Below are 22,410 nucleotides of genomic sequence, written 5' to 3' on the forward strand. Positions count from 1 at the left end.
AGAATTAATTTGAGACCCAGTGGCACATAATGTAAATCTTTGTGGTTTTAAAAGGAGAAGAGCATGCGTTTTAAGATTTTACTGAGGCTCTGACTGTAGCCACAGCGAAAGGAAGACTGTAACAATGTAACAAGTGAAAATAACACACACACACTGTCACAAACACACACGTTGGCTAAAGCTGATGCTTAATTAAAGAAAAATGTACATGATTTTTCGACCTAGTTAAAGTCCCGTGAGCTGTACAAAAATGACACAAGATTTTACTTAAATGCATCCTTAAGACAGATCTGCTGAGATGTAGAAATGTTGAATGCTGTATGTTAGTATTTGTTAAGCAAATTAAATGTAATGTATACAGTTTGTATTTTATATGACCATAATAATAATAATAATAATATTATTATTAATAATAATAATAATAATAATAATAATAATAATAATAATAATAATTAAAAATGTACAAAAACCTAAAAATCACTGTACTTAGTTAAAAACAAATAGAGATAAATGTATTTGATTATAAAAATAATTATATAAAAAAATCATACTGAATAGAAGAAGAAGAAACAAAAACAAAAACAGACCAAATAAAAACTTCCCACTCAACCGCAATTCAACTTTGAACTACGGTCGCGTTGGTGTGGCGAAGATTTCCGCAGTTCTTCGCGGGTCTGCGCGGCTCCACCAATGGGATCGATAGGATTCTGCAGATCTGCGCAGAACTCTGCGCTTGAAGGCCGTGACCTGTAATCTGTGCGCTGTCTGCGTCTACGTGATTAACAGTGTGTGTGTGTGTGTTGTGAAGCAGAGGCGGCGACTCATCGCACTGTAAGGAAGTGGCTGTCGGGGTCCTACACGCAGGAATCGTCTCCTGTCATAGACTGGTTTTAACTAGAGCTGAATATTCACTTGTTTTCTTGTTTTATTTCGTTCGATCTTATGATAAATATAGTGTCAAACTAAAACGCCATTGAACGAAAATATGCGTCTGCGCGTCTGCCTGGTTGTCTTTCTGCTTCACGTCTGCGCTGGGGCTCAAAATGTCTCCACGCTGGGTAAGTACCGTGCTTTTGATCTTGGCACAGGCAGCCAACACACACACACAACACTAGAAATCCACAGACGTGCTTGATTTGTGTGTGTGTCGTTTTTATAAAGGTGATCGCAGTTCCATAAACATCCCAAAAAGTCACCGTATGTGACAATTATAATTGGATCGTTAGTTCAGCACCTATTGACAACGATTAATATTAGTATTTTTGTGTTGTATTTATCCTTTGTTTAACCAGAGGTGTCACATTGAGATTTACACCTCCTTTACAGGTGAGCTCTGGCCAAAAAGGCAGTATACACCGATGTAACAAAACATAAGAGAGACACAATTTATACGTAGAGTGGTTTAATTTGTGTCTTTCATTGCCCAGTGTTGCCATTGTGCATTCCGCTAAACCCCTACTATAATACGCTTTTGCAATACTTTGGGAACATAGTCTTAGTGTTTATGATTTATCTTTACTGAAATGATCATCTGTAAGGACATTATGAAAACATATCATGTTCCAATTTAAAATACATTGTTCCACTTAAAGCACTTACATTGTTACTGTGTATGAACGTCGGTCGTAAATGTGAAGTTTAAAATTAAATAACCACAAGGATGTGGGATCAAGTAGCCTATCCACACAGCAAGACATGCGTGCTCAGATTTGGGGTTTTGTTATGCATTCAATCAAAACAGTATTAAAAACATATTTGTACGTTATTGTTTTTAAATAATGACTTCCATTACAAGAAACAGACCAAATCATTTGTTTAATATGTTTTGGATCAACAATTGTTACCCTTTCAAACGAAGTAAAATTCAAAAGCAATACAATACATTATAGGCTTAATTAGCATTAATCTCTATATTAAAACGTTAATTGGAAGTGTGGAAATTATGTCCTCTATGGGTTTACATAGAATCATAAGAAACAATAGGAAAAATCACAAATCAATAAGTGTGTAGGGTTCATTTTAGCACATTTATTGTGTATTTTGTGAAGATTGTTATGCTTTTTTGGTCACAGTACCATACCATACCATTTACCATATGGATATGCAATAATGGATTTCCACCTGGCACCATCATTATAGTGTTATAGTGACAAAATGTCTTCCTCTCCAGACAAACTAATCTGACAAGTTTATTAGTTAAAAAAGGAGCTGTAGTTTTAAGAATTGAAGCAGCATCTGTTTTCTTTAGATAATTCACAATGGTATTAAACAGTAAGGTCCACAGAGCAGGAGAAATTGAATAGTGTGGTTTGTGGCAGGGTTGGGTTTTTATTATAGCATTTGATAAGGAAAGTTTACTATTTAAATACTTTAATTGGAAATAAATGGATCTGCTATCTGCTAAGGAAGCACTTATACTTTGCTTTCATAACAAATGGTATAGGATTAACTTTGATCTGTTACTCTAATACCAGGTGTGAGTATGGATTATTTGAAAAGTGTGCGGGAGTAGAACTGAGCAATATTTGTCATTGGTTATCTGTATGGCGAAGATCAAAATGGCATGGCATCTTGTGTCTATTGAAAAGCATCATGAAGTTTTGAAGGAAGCATTTGTGCCTTCATTATTTACATCTAGCAGAGTTGTATTGGAAATGTTTTTCCATGTTGTGGTCTTCGCTAGCGTACTGTAGCACTGTTTATGCAGGTATGGGGTTGATTGCTGTCATCAAGGCATAAAATGTGGCTGATTAAATAATGGTAATGGATTATAATGTAGGGAAACTTCATAATAATAGGCCTCAGGTCTGAACACATGTGTAAGTTGGTGTTCTCAAACATTAGTTACTTCCTTTTCTAACACCACACTGGCTGACGTTGTGAAAATCTGTTGCAAAGCCTGCCAGTGCCAAACATCTAATTGGCACATCTGTGACATTTCTCTAAACTCAGATTCCATGAAAAAGCTCAGCATGCCCTGAATTGTTGTGTCACATTGTTTGGTTTTCATATTCTGAGAAATACAGAAGGAATCGAGTCCCCTAAATATGATTCTGTGAAACATCACAGCAGTGCTTCACCATAAACAAGCAGAAAAATATTGCTAGTGCAGTTTAGTTCAACATGTCCTCCTTGCATTCTTGATGTACAGCTCACATTTATTGAACATCAAAGCAGTTTGCTATAGATATTTTTCCCCAGTCAGCATAACCTAACTCACATCAGAGAGCACAATCACACTGACCAATCAAAATGTATCTGTGAGATAATTCATGTGTTGCTGCATCTGTGATCAGTGTTGGAGGTAAAATGACATCCCAGTTTCAGCTGGTTGACTGGAGCAAGTGTTACAAAATCTCTTTCATCACTGCAAACACTGAATGCATTGTGTTGTAGATTTTGTGTAGTGGTCTGCTTTCTTAAAGTTGGGAAATATATTTAATTTATAGTACTATAAACATTGAAAGGATGTTTATGGAGGAAAGTCACCAGTGCTTTATTGTCAAAATTTGAGATCATTGAGAACTGATTGCATTCAGAAATCTTCCTCTTTCGACAAAGGTTATTATATTTTTATAGTAGTAATTTGTTAGTGAACTTCATAGCTTAAATTATAACATTAATTTTCTTGAGAACTTGGTACATACAGACATTGTTCCCCAGAAGCTCACACATAACAAAATGTAATTAGACCTAGACCTAAATGCTTTTTATTGTAATCACTTTAAGCAAACAGAATATGATTTTTGGGGCTGAGGATTTGCCACGGCCCTTTTCAAATTTAACATTTATATTGCTCGGCTAAACTCCACCTGAGAGACCTGATTTTGGGGACTTAAAAATGAAAATGCATTATACTTCTCTGACTTGTTTCTACCATACCATAAAGAAGCCATTCTTAACATCTGGCTTAATCTATATGTGTGCTGACAAGGGAATGTGGAATTTCTGCCACTTGTATCTTCAAACTATTGCTTAAGAGGTTTTCAGGAAACTCTAGAGAGAAAAGGGGGAGGGAGTGAGGGGAAGTTATTCCAGTTGCCACATACATGACTATATTAATTCCTATGAAGAGACTGAGCGCAATTATCTGGTGATTGGACTTGAATTAATCATGGGTTGAGTTCTTCTGAAATTATTAAGGATTCCTTGGTGCCCTATTGATGACCTAAATGGCCTCCTAATGTAAAGTACATTAGAGTAACCACATTCAAATCCGATGTTGTAGGAATTGTATCCTTGTCTTATCTTTTCTATCAAGAGTCTATGGAATACTATCTCATGTTTCAACACTTTTATTGAACACAGTTTTAACCAATGACTGTCTACTTGTTCTTCTTTGCTGTTACAAAGGTTCAATAGCATGATTACATCACAGTAGAGCAGATAACTTTTGCAACGTTCTGTAAAGGGCTATAAAATGGTAATCACAGTGAAAAGGCAGTAGAAGAAAACAATGATTGTATGCTGGATGAGTATGATTCATCATCATCAATAAAGACATGTCATGTTTCACAACCAAAAGATGCCAGTAGCCAGAGCTTTTAGAGGACATTCAGTGATCTGTTTTCTTACAAGGTTGACACAACGGCCCTGCCATTTTAAAATCGGCTGACTTGGCAGATAGCCCGTAGTATTCAACACAAAACGCAACACAAACCCAGAACCCAGGGTAGCTTGACCTATGGCCTCATAACAGACATTTAGTGTGTGTTCTGGGTTCTAGCGTGTTACAGGGTTCTATATAAAGATCATTTGGGAGATAATTGAAATTTAACTATTTTAAAGCCACATGCTTGTGGTTTTGTCACATTTCCAGACAGCATGCATCAGTAAGCAAGGCACTGTGCGAGCAACTAAGACTGGGAATAAGTCTGAGTGAAAGGTGTCTAATTCTGACCAATTTGTGGCATCATTTTGGAACTACATATGCATGCTTCAGTTTAAAGATAAAAATCACTTGTCGGATACAAAACTGAGTAAGACAAACATCCTGCAGCCCGACTTGGATTGTAAATTTTCTGTGACCAAATTCAAAGGAATTAGCTGTTGTTAAAGAGGATGGGGTTTGGACCCGGGAACAGCATGTAGAGAGCATTCCTAGTTTGTGCCGTAGAGGTGTTGAAAGTGAAAATTGCCAAAAGCTACCTACCTGTCTCTGTAAAGTGGAGCGGTGTGCTTCTGATTGCAGTTTCTAAATTGAGAACAAGTGTAGGCGGGGACAGTTCTTGGTGTCACACTTGGTGAAAAGGTTTCTGATTAATCACAGTACAGTACTTTTCATTTCTGGTATCTTTGTGTGTGTGTGTGTGTGTGTGTGTGTGTTTTTCTTTCTCTTTCATTCGTGTATTTGGGTCAGAGACTGCTGAGAAACAGGCTTCAGTATCTTGCACAAAAAATGCATTTAAGATGGCAGATTGTAACAGGACTTACAGTTTTCAGAGAGTGCAAGATGGAAATCCCATGGTTCCAACTCAAGACTGTGTAGTAAGTAACAATGAAATGATTGCATTTCCTTTCATAAGTATATATATACTTAATAACAATTTGCTGGGCTCATACAAGGACAAATGCATAATTGCTGGACCATGAACCTCCTGTATTGGATCCCAACAGAAGAAAAAGACCAAGTCGAAGTTGGGGCTGAATGCACGTGAGCCAGTTGAGCAGTGCGTTCATGGGTGTGCCAACCAGTTGGAATGCTGTCTGCCTTTTTGTTTATGGATTGTTTAACCACCTGAGCTATGTTTATTGTGGTTCTCCGTGTTGCTCAGGGACAGGGCAGGACTTTGAAAAGAATGTATTCTCCGTAACAAGGAAATGAATTAAAAATATACGTCACATAGCAAACATACACCTTTGCATTAATGTGGAGGATATAACTATTGCAGTAACATGCTTCATACTACCTTGAGAAAAGAGAAGTGGTGCAAATGACTAAACTAAACTGAGAATCAAAAAATTGTAACAATAAAAATAATAATAAAAACAAGCATCGTCAAATTGGAACAGAATAGCTTTCACACACAAATTCAGACAGTATAATGTTTGTGATATGAGTAAACAATGTAGTAGTTTTGATGATTTGTTTTTGTTTTATAACTTCCCAGACTTTATGGGGCTTGCAAAACTACATTGGTCAGGTAAACTCCCTGTAGACCATATACAAAGCAGGGGTGCCTTGCCAGAGTTTTGTTGCATGCGGGCACTTGACTGCTGCTGGTAGGGGAAATTCAGTACTTTTTTGTTGCTATTGTGTTGGCATCTTTCCCTTGGATCCCTGATAAAGTGTTACCTGGCCCTTTCCCATGGCATAAACATCATCACGTAAGGGCAGTGAAACCTACAGTTATGTACCTTGGCATCCTAGAGTACTACAATTACTGTATATTGCAGCGACTTGGAGATATGAACAACAAGGAAGAAGCCGGGAACTCTGTGAGGATCAGGGAAACCCACTGACTACCTGATGTCGGCCTTTCCAGAACGGAACTGTGGAAATAACGATGCCTCTGTGTTGAGCCATAGACATTTGAAAAAAAGTCACGAGACAGACGCCACTTCTGCTTTTGCGGAAGGTTGACATTCTTTATGCTCGTTAGAGCTACCAGAGAGATCTGGCCCTAGACCAACTCAAAAACTGTGACCTAACTGCAAATCGCGACAGAATGTCCTCTCGACCACAGAAACATTTATTGTCAGAATCTGCTTTGTACTAGTTGCTGATGGACTTGAAACATCATGAGTCCCTCAAGGTTTTGATTAGGTCACTTAGATTAGACTGTCCTTCACAATAGACTAGACTAAACCATTTCTTTAGGGAACACAATATAATGATAGTTTAATTTTGTGTTGGTTTGTGTGTTCAATTAATGTCTCCAAGGATACTTAACTGATAAATGTATTACAATTAGCCACGTAAATTGATTGTTTTGTGGTTTCCTTGGCTACTTCCTGCTGTGTTTTAGGTGTTGCTTACAAATTTTACTCTCATTTTCCTTCCTCACTACCGTTCACTATCTTGATTGGTTAAACGCAGCTCATAACAATCTTGTAAACTGAGCAGTTTTTCTTGTGGACTAGAAAGCAATTGTATTTTTTGACCCCACTGGTACACATAATATCCTTGATTTTTATCCAGGTCCTTAACACATTTTCATTTGACATTACCCCTACATTTGAGGTGACTCATTTGTCTGGAGGGATGTTCATTTACCGGCAGAGTTACACATTTTTTTAGTTTTTACAGCCCTCCTAGCTCTTCAAGTAGAAACATCTCACCTTCTAATATTTGCATTTGCTTGCAGGTAATTTGCATATACCATCTCCTGATCTTTGGGATTGAGATTGAATCAGACTGGTTATGTTTTCAGCACCCTGGGAAAAACTTAAGATCTGCTTTGACTTCTAGATTTGAACATGGGTAAAGAGTTACTGACTCCACATTTAACTAAATCATTTACCTTTCATAGAGAATGAACAGAGCAACCAGGGAATACAAAGATGCATGTTGTAATGGAGCATTTTCTCAGTTTCCTGGCTCATTGCTAGGCATCCACTGTGTGAATGCAGAGGGTTAAACAAAAATATATCCCCACCCCGGTCTCCGGTACAAACTTGATTGTCAAACCCTTTACCAACTGGCACTTTTCAATAACATCCTTCATTTCAATACTTTGGACTACATTATGATGCATCTACACAGATTTCTGTATTAATTAGGAAATCAACATAGAAGCCATGATTAAGTAAAATGGGAAATAATTCATTTGATGCGTTTCAAGAAAAGCTCATAGCAACCTAAAAATTGATACACCTTCTTTAAAGAAAAGGATTTAATTGAGCCCACATAAGCAAACAATATGATGTGCCATACACCAATATATAACTTATTATGCATATCCCGAAATGTATCTTTGGACCACACTCAAAAGACCGCAATAGGCAGACATTTAGCATCACAAAAGCGCACGCAATCTTCACTGCAAATGGCTTGCCAGTAGCACAGGACAAATGTGAAACGTTGAGACTCATTCAAAGTGTGTCTTTATTGCGCGACTGGATTAGTCTCTGATAACGCCAGACCAGATAAATGGCAACCGTAGGAGAAGATTTTAATTGTTGCCCATGGAGAAAAGACCATCACAGAGTTAGTCAAATGGGATTGTTGTACTCAACCTATAAAGCTGATCAGTGAAGACTGTGAACAAAGGCACATGAGGTACTCCACACACCAGCAGATTGTGACTTATCTCCACGCGGAGGTGTGAAGTCAAAATCTGTAGGTCTCAAGATAATACACATGCGTCAGCAGCCTTGTACATTGCTTTGTTAATGAAGTTACATGCTAATACATGGAAATTGTAGTAATATATGACCGTAAAAGATGAATGATTCAGTTTTATTTAGGAAAGGTCATATGACAAATGTATAACCTGGAATATTTCATTATCTGGCCGCTACCAATTCTCACTGGTGCCAGATAAAGCTTTTAATGTGATGTACAATACACATTTATGACTCTGCTTTAAGTAAAAAATGACAGGAAGACGATTAGTTTTTTTTTTTTTTTTAATTAATCTGATTCACTCTTTCTTTCTCCAAACCCTTGTACAAAGGTTCAAGCTCTTTTAGCTGAGCATGCAGGGACTTTCTCTTAGTAACTGATCTTTCTAGGCCATTTAAATCCCCAGATGAATATTTATCTACATATCGGAAGAAAAAAATCCCAACATAACATCATTTGACATTATCATGCCCTGATAATGTCCAGACCTGCTGGGTGTGTGGGTGTGAGCCATTGTTCAGGCAGTGTCTGGGAAAGTTAAAAACACAATGAGTTGAAAGCTTAGTACCACCAAGCCAAAACTATCTAAACATATTCTGGGAATGTTTACTCCTCAACGTAAAAAAAATAACAACAACCTAAAGACAAATAGTCAAGAGCAGGAATTGGCTATTGTCTTTCAGAATTGCATAAAAACTGTTTGAAAATAAAGGAATATGTGATTTAAAAAGGTTTTAATGTAAAAAAAATAAACACCCCACAATCCTTCAACCTGTCATACATTTGCAGCTCATTTTGACAGATGCTTGTGGACCAAGTATAATCCGCCCCAGATTACTTTTATGAAGAAGAAAACAAAGGCAGATCACAGAAGTTCCCAAACGTGAGAATGGGTGTTACCTTAAGACTGGGAAAATGAGTGAAACTCCCATTTATATTATTGTGCACTATACTGATAACAGTTGGAGAACACCCTGCTGAGTAACTTTCAAAACTGGTCTGGTACGGGCCCTTTTGTCAGGGGGCCAAACATAACTGAGCACTAAAATTTGTTCAGAGTTACGGCATCCACATTTCTGAATAACAGCACTACATGATATGCTGTAATTTAGAATGGGACTATAGACTAACCCCGGTATTATATTCTCTACAGTGTAGACGCAACCATATTTAGGTCAGTTAGAAGGCAACTAATATGGTTAAAGTGTAGACTGGGCCTAAGAAACCAAAATAGAAAAGCCTCAATACGGTGCAGGGATTCCCACAGAAATTTGCATAGGCATGGCAGTGTGTTTCAGATTTGTTTACAGGGGAGTAGTGGCGGCCTGTGGGTTTATGAACTGGTGGGGCACGAAAAGACCTATGAACATGTGTAACATAATGTATATTTGCACCCCAGTCAATACATTTCCCGGAAAAACATGTAACAAATGTAAAGGGTAGTGGTCTCTGAGTGACATTCTGCACTGTTCTGGATGTGCCTTTATAAAAACGGTCATGTGTGCTTGGTCTTAAGTCCTTGTAGCCAGAGTTTGTCCACACGGTCTCTCCCCCAAATAAAAGGACAAGGAAAACCAAAAAGTGATTTTCCAATAACGCTTGCGGTAAGACAAGTCTTCTGTTTGAACCATTCTATAAAGCCCTATGAATGTATTTTCCCTTTTGTGTGATAGCAAGGTCTGTCGCTTGACGGTGACCTAAACATTTGCTTTCAATATTTTCTTCAAATTACAAACAAGGAAAAGCAATTTTTTTACAAGAAATCCACTCCGTTAATCATGATCACGTTTGTACAGTACTCAAAATAGCAGCGACTCGGGTAGCTTTCTGGTAGCGCAGATTTGTGCTGTTCCACCAATGGGATTGGTAGAATTCTGCAGATCTGCGCAGAACTGATTAAATCTGCGCTACAGCAACGCGACCTCACTGACAAGCGGGAAATGACACGCTCATGCGCAGTAAGGCTAGGGGACGAAGCTCAAGTGCCCTTTCTGCACTCATTAAAAACTCGTAAAGTGCATGCGCGACCGGCCATCTCTGCTGTGTTTCTGTACAGTACACTGCTAGGGGCCGGCCCCACCAGCTGAACTCACATTGCTCATCAGTGTACACTACTGTATGACCTTGATGGCTTGCCATACACGTCATGTTACTGGTCTGTTTACTTCCTGTTATTAGTGTCACAGTGAACTGTGCAATATTATCCACGAAACCTACAATTATATTTGGTTTATAAAGTTTGCAATGTAAAAGCACATTATTTTATATATTTATTTTTACTTTTTTCCCATTGGCCCCTAATGACAGGCCGCCACTGCAGGGGAGGTCTTGTTTTGGATCGCTGAGGTGGGGGGATATTGCCATACAGAACTAGAGCATTTCACGCATTTGTTTGGCCAGACAGCACCAATTTTTAGCTGCAGGAAAACCTGCTGTGATTCTTTATTACACATCACTGGTAGAGCTCCTTTTGCAGTGTTGCAGGTCTGGACACTATAGTCTCGGTGCGCAGCGGACCGACAATGCAATGTGATCAGTCCTATGGCCGATTTGTATGTGTGGGGAAATTAGTTTGTCTTGCTTAATCAAATCAGTCTTTCGCAACGCAGGCTTCAGTAGCTCTTGGTATCATTTCCTGTCAGTGGTTATTTACAAGTTCCTCACTTGAGAAAAGTGTCTGATGTCCATTTTTTGTTTTTATTTAATTTTCACTTTTGCTCTTGTCTTTATCAGTTGAGCAGAAAGGGTACATTGTCTGAAGAAGGGACTGCCACTGCCAAACTGGTTTACATGCAAAAGTGTGGAATGTGGGTTTCACTCCTTAACTGTCAGCAAAAAAAAGGGTTTGGAAAGCAGTTTCAATGCTGAATGTGGAAAAAACTGCCTATTGGCAGGTGGTAACTGTCTAGAAACACTTAAGAGAGCAACAGATCACTGAATGGGTTTAGGGTTGGATTCAATGACTGCAATCCCTAGAGGAATTCACTGAGCTCAGCCCTAGAATCAACCAATACATGGTGGAACCTTTCTAAAATAACATAAATTCTAATGCATACAATACTGTACAGGGGACATAAATTAAAGGATATTCCTCCCTGTCATTTTCATCACTGTTTTTTTTTATGATGAGCATGGAACATACCCTAAGAAGAATAGGCTTAGAGAATAAAAATAAAATGTCCAATCTAATTGCAAGGAAAGGAATGACATCTTTTCCAACATTGGAGGGCATGGTTCTATTTAGATCTGTTCAAAACATGATGACGTCAACGTGTTCGGATCACTACTGACATTGTGGCAGCTGTGAAGGGTAGCACTCCCTCCAGCACTTGAACAGAGGAAGAATGAGGAAACTTCCTGCGGTAGAATGACAGAAATAGATGAGACATAAGGAAGTATATTAATCCCCCAGTACACTTCCCAGAATAAGCTTGCAGAAAATGCTTGACCAGAACTGATTTTGTGTATAGAGTTAGTGAGGCCTTCCTTCCAGCACAGAGGAGCAGAAACTGGATATGGTTAAGAATAAATATCACCAAAATCCCTGTTGAGCCCTCTTGAGGTGTCATGGGCTAATGGACAAAACACCAAGGATGGACGGTGCCCACTTGAAGGCCCCAGAGATGTTCCCTACTCAGCTCAATCCAGACAGCTGTTATGTACATCAGATGGAAGTAGATGCAAGAGGTTAGAGACACAGATGGGTTAGGTGACTATTTTATTCTGAGCTCAGCTCTTAACTGTTAACAAAGAAAATATGAAAACAAGCAGGAGGATAGCTGCTTGTGCTGGGAGGGGTGGGTGGGTCAGGAAGGCAAAACAATTGACCACAAGGCAGGAAATGAGCTGTGTGACGTAGGTGTGGAGGCTGTATTCCCCCAAACTGTAATTCCTTGGTTTCACATGGATTTAATCTACTGGGAATCAAATCAATGATGCAAAAAAGCACCTTTTTATGAGTGTTAGTGATGAATCTTGACTTTTACCCCCACTGAACTGCTATTCATCTGTCTCTTGAATATCAGAAAAACCATAAGAGGCTGTGGAACATTTTGACCTAGATTTTAAAGCTGATAAATGATGCAAGTCATGGTAGTGCTTACACAGAGTCAAAGGATGTGAGCTGCACAATTACAGGCCATCTTCGAATCCAGTTTCTTCTAGAATAGGCTATGTGTGAAACCAGTAAAATGTGGAATCTTTCAGTGTGGTCTGACTTTGTATGTTTTTTTTCGAAACCCAAGGGTATTTAGTATGTCAGGATCAAGAACAACATTTTTTCATTGTTTTCCCATAGTACCTCACTTCAATACAGCTATGTTGGTTTTGAAATTGAGAGTTGTGTGCTTACCTTGCCTTAGACATATTGCTGTTTTTAGAGGAAATAGCAGCTGACACTCCAGGTCCTTTGAATAGAAGGTTTTGCACTTGCAGGTGCACTAAGGAAATAAGGGTCTCTAAGGCCTGGGGTGCTTGTTTTTTTGGGAATGGAGAGGCAGTTACTCAGGGCAGAACCAATGCAGACTAATCTCGCCCCCTTCTGAAATGCAAAGCTCAACTTGGATGAAAGAATGTAGTTAGAGTTAAGTGGTCTGCCTTCACGTGGGCCGATGGATTTTTATTTTTATTTTTTTATTTACGCTTCAATCTGTATCGCAGCCAGGTGCCTGAACAGCTCTCCCCCTTCACATTGCACCACTTCCTTCCTTCTGTGGAAAGATGAATCACTCATTTTGAAATGCCAGGCACAAGCAAACTGAGACTTTCGATGTATTTCGATATGTGTGAGTGGGACTTCCTGTGTTGATGAAAGTGTGAGCAGTGAGGTCAAGTCCTACATTGCACCTTAGACTGACAGCATCTCAGCTGTTAGTGAGCGCGAAAACTGCGGTATCGATCTTCATTCTCCTGCAGTGAGTGGTGTCACAGCTGAGGTTACGGGTTCAGGTCTTTAACGCCTTCTTTATTACAGAGTGACAGATTTTAATTTGATTTTTCTTTCCAATTTCTTACAACGCTCGATGTGAGGAAACCTGACAAGTTTGTTTTGGGAGATTGAATGAAAACTAAATGGTTCAGATTCCTTTCAAGAACATCCAGCCCAACCTCCCCACGCATACTTTTTCTTTCCTCTTAATAATGACTCAGTATCAGGCTTTATATTCCTGCCAAGTATACTTTCAAAGAAATAAAATATCCAGAATTTGCATGAATAAAATATTAAATACATAAAAACTGGTTTCAACAATTAAAGCCCCAAGGCTGAAGGTGGAGCGCAGATGTGCACCTGCTGTCTGTTACTGACTAGAAAGGCTTCACTATAGCCTGCTTGTACCTTTGCACAATCTTACGACCTGAATTGGAGTCAATCAACAGGCAAATCTCCAGCGTGCTTTGTATACACTTCAGGCCAGCTTTTCCAGTGAGACCAGCCTGGTTTCATTTCAGATCAAGGTTTGTTTTTAAAAGATCTGTATTGTGGATGTATGATTTAGACATGAGATGAATGTTTTTGTTTAGGTTTATTTCCCCCCTGCGAATATGCTTAGTGAGCCTAACTTCATTTGCTGCTATGGCTGCTGTGTATCTGTGATGCTTTCCGTAGGACCTACATCCAGTTAGTTTGAAAATAAATCAATTAAATCTTTAAGCCACAAATGCATCAGTGAATATGTATTATATTGTTTGTGTGTGCTAGCAGAACCAGGAGGATATCATTCAAGAGTCTGTTGGGGTGCAGGAGGGACCAGCTAATGTTAGACCGACAGATTTCCAAGAGCTGTATTCCCTCTACTTCCAGTGATGTTTCAGAGAAAACTGGAATTAAATGTTTACCATTTACCATCCTATACATCTGAAAACGGAAACCAAGTATAATAGGAATGCAGACCAGTGTTAATTTTGGCAGCTATTTTAGATTTAGTTTTAGTCTTACTCTTTTGAATAAAATGCTTATCAGTTTTAGTCACATTAGTCGACGAAACCTCCTGTCATTTTAGTCTAGTTTTAGTCCATGTATTTATTTTTACTTCATTATCACCATTATGCATTATGTCTGATGCCAGATGTTTGTATCAGCTAGTGGTTGGATACAAAACATAAACGTATTGATTGACTTAATTTGATATGTATTTGAAATCAAGTCAAAAACAGCTATTGTAAACGTCATGGTCACCAATTTCTGTAATTCAAGTCTCTCTTGAAATAGTTACAAGAACATCATGGAAGCATATAGTGGACTTTATTCAAATGCAGATGTAATCCCACAATTGCATTCTCATTTTCCTTTTATCCAGGCGTTATTTAGGTACAAATGCAAATATAATCATGCCATTTGTATTTTTATATTCCAGTACGCACAAAATATTGCATGTTTACAGTGATATTAAAAGCATAAGCATATTGGTAAGCCCTACTGTAGCCAAGCGTGAATTGTCTTAGATGTTAACCAATTAGAGCCTAACTTTACTAATTACAAGACTGCACTTACCGTACAAAAGAACAGGCGTTTGACTTGACTTGACTTATCAAATCCAGGTTGAGCCCAACACAATACCACATCAAGCGCATTCAATGTTTAGCGAAACACACTCTTTTGTGTTCAATCGGGTCGCATTCTGTTGCGCAGATTTCCGCGGTTCTGCGCAGATCTGCAGAATCCCACCGATCCCATTGGTGGAACAGCGCAGATCTGCGATGAGCTGCGCTATATGAACGAAATCAAGGCAAGCGTGATTATGATTAGACCATGAAACAGCTCCCTGACCGGCCGCCTCGCAAAATACTGTAATTATGTCCATTAATCTTACGTTTAATTTTAGTGAACTAAAATTAGAAGGCATTTTTTTTTAGTTCTAGTTTTCTTCCCAGTATTTTGTCTCGAATGGCACAAGGGTGTAGGTTCATGTTTTGCAGGGTGCGTCTGTGTGCGTCTTTAACGCTTCAGTGGGACCTGCATGAACAATGTAGTAATCTTGGTGGGAATGCAGACTCGCCCGATTGAGACCATTTCAAACACTGAACGTCATTGTCAAGAGATCGTGCCCATTGAATGTGAAATTTGTTTGAGACCATCATGTAAACAAAGAGTTTTTGATACAATTACATCCGTCATTTCGGTATTCAGTTAAAGTGCCGTACGACCCGCACCTCTGTGTCGCTGTGAAGGGCGCGTCTGCGCAGTGAGTGAACACACAAACTGGTGCGCGCACCATGGATTCATGATCACAGTGGGTCTGTCCTGTGAAGTCTTGACTGAATGTGAATCTAACCACCATTGACATTACCTGCAAAATGTTCAAGATTTAGACATGAACACATTTTATTTCTGACTCTGGATATGCCACTTCAAATAGGAATAGAAAGTCGATTTTTTTTAAGTTTGGGGTAAAATTGATGAATTTGTGAATCAGTGCAATTTCCCCCGCTCAAAGTAAATACCCAGTTGCTGTGTTGTGCAGGTGTGCTCTGGGTAACAATGGAGCTATTGTAAGAAATGCATGTGCTGCTTTTGAAACAGTATGCTTGGTCTGACCCCTAGTGGACTACTCTAACTTATTTTGTTTCAGTGTAAAATGACATGACCTAAAATGCATGACTGAGAAATATTTTACAATGGGGCATTAGATTAGCACCGTTGGTAAATATGTATAATACATTTATAAGCCACCTTTCCATCTATAGCAAGTATTCTAATTAATGTTTTTTTTTAATGAACTTTCTAATTAGCAATAAATGCCCTACAAGAAGACAGCATAGTAATTGGCTGTAACCTTTGCTCACATGTATTTACTATGTTTATGCATTTATTTCCCAGATTCTCCAGGACTTCCTCCCCCTACAAATGTGTCCGTGAGCTGCCACAATTTAGAAACTGTTCTGCACTGGGACTACAGCCCTGCCACGCCAGATCCAGTGTTCACCGTGGAACTCTTAAGATATAAGTGAGTTATTTTTCCCTGTGTTCCATTTATTGTGGATTTGTTTTTAGTTTATTATACATTGATTTACACACATCTGCCTAAACAATAACAACAACAATAAGCTTTATCAAATCTCATAACACTCATAATGGAGTTCAAGTCCCATTTTCAGAATTCACTATTAAATGGAAGTTTGTTTGTTTTAAGGAAAATATGCCACCATGGAAAAGGCTTTACTTAAGAGGTTTATGCATATATGGAAGATTTATAGGATGCATTTCATATTTGTAATACAAAATGCATATTTAGTATTATTATTATACCTACTTTTTCATATTAGTGTTGCAATGGTTTTCTCACAGCTGATAACTGATATAACTAATAACCAATTTTATTTTCAATCTCTGTTTTACAGCGAAGGAGACTGGAAACCAGTCTCTGGATGCAACAGGATATCCAAATGGCAATGTAATGTCTCCTCTTATATCACTGAAGTTGAAAACACCTACAGTCTGAGAGTTAAAGCAGCTGAGGGATCAGCTGAATCGAAGTTTGAAATGATTCCAGAATTTTTCACCTACAGTATAAGATATGAGGGAAAGCTCTGTAAGTCACATTGTATTTATCGGCTCTTTATTCAGACCCTGATTAGCACAACAAGCAGGTTTGCTTGCATCTGTCCCATAGTGAAACACATTGGCCATTCTGTGGCTATACAATGTTATCCTTGGCAAGTAGTATATGCTGTTTAACGTGATGAAAGCAAAGTAATAGACATGTCAGGCATAAAGATGAACAGAAGGTCCTGGTTTCCGTCGAGAGCAGATACTTCCCCATGACGATTCCAGTCCTTCAGCTTTGAGAATGCTTTTCAGAAGCTATTTGTGACGAGGTTTGGCTAGCCTCATGAATAAATATAGGGATGCACCGATAAGAAAATTATGGGCCGATACCGATATTCATAACACAGTTGGCTGATACTAATATTTTCTTATCTATTTACCTATTTGTACCCTGGCATAAAATAAATCAATATTTCTCTTTTGATGAGGATTTTCAATTAACATAAATTAAAATTACAAAGAGATGGAAAAACTTTTAGTATTCATTTCTCTATCATTTGTATTTGAATAAGACGCATCTCTCTTTGTGTGTAATTGTAGCTACAATCCCTGGATATAAATTGTGTTAAGCTGCGACTGAATAAATCACAATAATTGATAACAAACATATACTCACAGCTGACAAATAAAGCCGATTAGGCAGTGTGTAACGGGGCTCAATATCCAAAGCAGCATGGCATTTAGTTACAGCATCACAGTTTGTGTACGTCATTCCTATTTATTTTTTAAACTGGATGCTTTTTTAGATGCAATAAACAAAACACAATCAGTCAGAAATCTTGGTCATTTTAAAGCAATCGTCCGACATCGATAGCTGGCCGATCTATCAGTGCATCCCTAATAAATATCCAACTAGAAGAAAAAAAAACAGCAGAACTTTTCAAAAACACATACAAGGAAGAAGGAAGTCCTTAAAAACGAATGTCTTATATTCTACAGAATGATGCAACTTTGATGTTGTTTTCTGAAGACAGACAAACTTATTTTTCTTGTTATGAAGTGACATGCCTTACTTGGACCTGAAGTTTAACTTTTGATCTTGCAGGCACATGGGATTTCCCAGCTGTCAATGTTACAGCACATGGGAAAGACATCCATCTGCAGTTTCCTCATCCCCGTGAAATATATAAAGGAAGAAACCTAACTTTGAAAAAATATAAAGGACTGGAATACAAAGTGCAGTATTGGAACGAGAGTCACCATAAGGTAAGGCAAACAGAAGGATGCACTGCTGGTAGCCACCACAGATATCTAGTGTGTGCACAAATGGCCCCTGCAGCTCAAGGCTGAGACATTGATGTTAGTCCTGTTTGATCTTATTTTATTTTTGATGCATAAAACCCATTATGCTGTTGGTTTGGCAGTTTGCCTTTAAAGTACAATTTGATTTGAATGATTTGTTGCACATGTATATTTGAGTGTATGTATTTTGGTTCATTTTAATCACGTTAGGATTTTAAAAGTTTTAAGTGATTTTAGAACTGTCTTTAATTTTTTTTCATAAGTACTAAAATTTTGTATGTTTTTAATTTTGAAATGTAAAATACTCACTCATTAAAAAACAGTAAAACCCATCATGCAATTGGAATGCGGAGGCTGAGTTACATCCACAGCCAGTGATCGGATTATTGTGCAAGTACAGATAGACAAAGCAATTTTTCTTTGGTTCATGGGCTCTAAAAAGTTTGATCAAAGGTAGCACAATCATAGGGAAACCTATTAAATGGCAAATTAAACAGAATACATGTAGCTGAATGCCTTCACCATTTCCTTGGACTTTAAACATCGAAAATTTAATTTTCAATTATTTATTTTCTTGCAGATGGGGTTTGAGTGTGCTTTTGATAAGGCCCACCCAATATGTGAAAGGAAATTTTCAGTTAGTGAAGAGCGAGACAGACACTGCTTTTCTCTAAGTGGCACCATGGGATACAACATTGTTCTGGATGAGACTCAGGCCATATGTGTGGATGGAAAGCCCAAAAAACCTGTACTTGGTAATTCTCTGTTCATTACGCTTTAGTTCCCTCCAGGTGTTGTGGAAGAGTCCTGAACTGCTACATTTTTAAACAAGTTTTCAATTCTCAAGCTTCTTCATTATTCCTGTTTGAGATATTAAAGAATGACAGAAGGATCTGCAATCTGTGCTGAAACTAGACGAGTCCTAAAACAAGCCTATTTCACATAACTGTCAAATCTTAAGTGGTTTAGTGATCTGTAACAAAATGGAGAAAAGTAAAATACAATTCATAAAAAGCAAGTTGCAGGTCTGGCAAAAGGCTGCCCCCTAGTGTCAGCTTCTAAATTCTATATTTATTCTAGAATAATTTATTACAGATGCTCTTACTAACCCACATTTTTTTTCTTGCATGCATTGCAGATGCAACTAAAATTACAATCATAGTGGTCAGCCTTACTGCTGCTGTTTTAATTTTTTTGTTTGTGACTGGATGGATCATTTTCCGGCGTCTGACGATGCAACCCACCTCTGTGCCCAAGTCTCTGGTAAGTCTGGTGCTCAAGTCCGCACACATCTTCTTCACTGTGTATGGCGGGTGGCTGGAGTGGTGCGTCCGCATTCCCGCAATCCCCAACAGAGAGCTCCACTGAGGATGATCAGAGTATGATAGGCCCCTGTTGAAATTTATTTTTCTTTACTAACAGGTATCAATGCTGACAGGAAATAGGGCAGGAGGCAGCACCATAAGGAATGAGCATGAGGATATTTCGGAGGTGCGTACCATTGGAACCTCCGAGAGTGCCCAGAAGCTGCTCTATGAAGATGCAAAGACCCCCAGCCCCAGCAGCCCCTCATCAGATTGTGTCCGCTGTAAGATCGGCCAGGAGAACTTTGAGGAATCCAGCGGCAGCTTGATGGTGGACTTGCCAGAAAACCCCAACGTCATCTCTGCCGTGACTGTGGATGCCAAGACCACTCTACCGTCAGACGTGTCCGGCAGCGGCGGTCCAGGCAGAGAGGACAGCGGCAATTGTTCTTTCTTCCCCTCCTCTGGATACGATAGACCCCAGGTGCTTCAGGTGGAACTGAGCCCTGGAGACACGGTGGAGGGGTATCGCGTGGCCCAGCTGTGAGAGTGCAGAGACCAGCTGTAGTTGTCAGTGACTAGGTTTCTTAAGGCAAGTCCTTAGTGACTAACATACACGCATGTCAACAATGTAGTCTGCACTGTCGTATTGTAATGAGTGTCCATGCCTACTTTGAAAGCTGATAAAGCAGAACACTTTAAAGGTTTGGGCAAACGGGCATCTTTTGACTGCCACAAGAGGGGTCATAGCTTTTGCCAGCTTGTTGTCTTATGTTGCCAGCCTTGTCAACATGCCAGCAGCCACATGGCAACACCCCAACAAGATGGTGTCAATTTTATTTGTCTTTTGGCACTACTTTGTCTGATGGCAAGCAAAGACAAAATACCCTTATGAGCAAGCTGGCTCATTTTTGTGCTGTGAATTTCTGAATGTAAGAAAAGGTATGGATTAGGGGTGACTGTTCAGCCTGATCTGTGGGTTCCTACTAGCTAACATTTCAAAGCTCGCAGCAATGTTTTTTATGAAGCATCTCAAGGAATCAGCTTCCCCAGTACCCCTCGGGATGGGAACTTCTAGACAATCGATCAATTAACCTGAACAATGTTCCGTTATAATTGAGTTGCAGATGTTCAAAGGCCTGAAGTCAGTGGAGTTCCCTAAAAAATACTTCAACCCACAAACCCACAACCCCACTGTGCAACTTACCTTTCAAATCAGAAATTCATAATGTTACATATGTCCCATATCTGCTGCAGTTATCTAGGTCTTGATTGGGTCTTGACAGTTTGGACACCCTTAGAGGTGAACACAGTGACAATGCAATGTAATGCAATGCAAAGCTTGGGCTCTGTTTGGAGAAAGAGCTGTGAAACTGCACCTTACCTATTTGCCAAATATATATTTATACAGTAATCCCTCACCAACCGCGGGGTTACGTTTTTGATAACCCCTGTGGTCGGCAAAACCGCGTTTGGTAAATACATGAGAAATTGGGGGTTTGGATCTTCACAGTTATACTTATCAAAACCTGAAGCTGCAATTTCCTGCACTAAACACAAATGAAAAACAGTAACATAAAAACAACACAGAGACTAGAACATACTGGGTAATGCAACATGTGAAAAAAGTAATACAATTATAACATAAAAGGCATAGTTTTATTTACTTATCGCACATTTAGGGGCCATGATTGCAACACTGCAAAATCACAATTGTGCTACGCTGACACGGCGGGAGACAATGCCAGGAGGGTTTGGTGCTGACGAGCTAGGAGTGCAGAAAAATACAAACGATGGTGTGGAAGCAAATGCGTAATATGTGTCTATGAAAATCTGCTTATACACTAGGGATGAGACCGATCAGTCGAACATTTGACTTTTCATTAACGATGCCAACATTTAGGTCCCTAAATCAGAAACAGACATTAACAGGGCATTCGAAACCAGGAGAGGGAACTTATTGGTTAATTTGTTAATTTCCAACATAATCAAGTGAACAGATGCAGAAGGTTGTAAAAGGAACAATCCAGCATTCGAGGGGGAGGAAGAAAAATGTATCTGTTGATTTTAGTTTAAAGCCTGTTCTGTTGAGTGCCTCTCTGTGTAGAGCTAATGAAGACTGAATGGAGGGTGGGATTTGTTGTCTGTGATTGGCTAGAATGTGCCTTGACTAACGATGGCTTCTTCACAGAAAAGAACTGCATGGAAATACTTTGACAAAGTAAATGAAAACACTTAAGTATAAAATATGCGCAGTGCAATTTAACTACCATCATCAGCTGTATATTAACCCACCTAAAAATAACTGAATACAATAAAAAAAATAAAAAAAAAGTGCTGTGGTCAGTTAGATGTCAACCTTAATAGATAATTTTAAATTGTAATTAACGGAAAACGTTGTGACAATATCGGGGAAAAAATAACGCAAAAACGAGAGCAACACGAGATCTGTGAGAGTTTACAGGTAATGATTATTTCTGTATGTCTTAGGAAGGTATTTATTACATAGCTTAATGTTTATTAATGTTTGTATTGTGTTAGCTAAGTATTTTAAAATAAAGTTCAGGAATGATTGCCACTTTGCACTATTTCGTTTTTAATGTACGTCTCATTTTGAATGTGGGGGCGACTACTCGAATAGTCATCGACAACAGCTGAGGAATTATCGAAAGTCATAATGTAATTAACAGATCTAATACTGCGGTTGGCAAATTGGTGTTCAAAAGGAAAAACGTATACATGAATTCCACGGTTGGCAAATATGTGTTTGGCAAGTGATTACTGTGCGTAATATATATATATTTTTAAACATCATTACTGTTGCTGAGAAGTCTGAAGAAAGTACTAATGTGGAGAGTTTCCATTTACAGAGCCTGCTTTTCTGTTATGCATGTTTCCTGTGTACAGTGACGTACCATTCTAACTATACAACAACTACAGACTAATTCACTGATAGTCACTTCTCAAATACATTTTCCGTCAAAGACTTGTGTACAAAAATAAATAAGTTGTCTGAGCTCAGTAAATCAATT

At 38.7% G+C, this 22,410-nt stretch overlaps 1 protein-coding gene across 1 annotated transcript; it reads left to right on the forward strand.

Annotated features, from left to right (window-relative positions):
• The first annotated feature begins 791 nt into the window (after positions 1-791).
• ifngr1l (interferon gamma receptor 1-like) lies at positions 792-22,408 on the forward strand. The gene is made up of 7 exons (XM_066696543.1): positions 792-1,058; positions 16,104-16,230; positions 16,625-16,815; positions 17,878-18,038; positions 18,655-18,829; positions 19,213-19,337; positions 19,497-22,408. The coding sequence occupies exons 1-7, from the start codon at positions 986-988 to the stop codon at positions 19,923-19,925; spliced, it is 1,281 nt and encodes a 426-aa protein (XP_066552640.1). The 5' UTR covers positions 792-985; the 3' UTR covers positions 19,926-22,408.
• The last annotated feature ends 2 nt before the right edge of the window (positions 22,409-22,410 follow it).

The sequence above is a fragment of the Amia ocellicauda genome, chromosome 23 (genome assembly GCF_036373705.1).
Source record: "Amia ocellicauda isolate fAmiCal2 chromosome 23, fAmiCal2.hap1, whole genome shotgun sequence".
Taxonomy (NCBI): Eukaryota; Metazoa; Chordata; class Actinopteri; order Amiiformes; family Amiidae; genus Amia; species Amia ocellicauda.

Bases quoted from the DNA above. Each gene is read 5' to 3' on its own strand.
- ifngr1l (XM_066696543.1), top strand. From the start codon at position 986: ATGCGTCTGCGCGTCTGCCTGGTTGTCTTTCTGCTTCACGTCTGCGCT. The intron at 1,059-16,103 runs GTAAGTACCGTG...TTTATTTCCCAG, and splicing joins TCAAAATGTCTCCACGCTGG to ATTCTCCAGGACTTCCTCCC. The intron at 18,830-19,212 runs GTAATTCTCTGT...CATGCATTGCAG, and splicing joins GCCCAAAAAACCTGTACTTG to ATGCAACTAAAATTACAATC.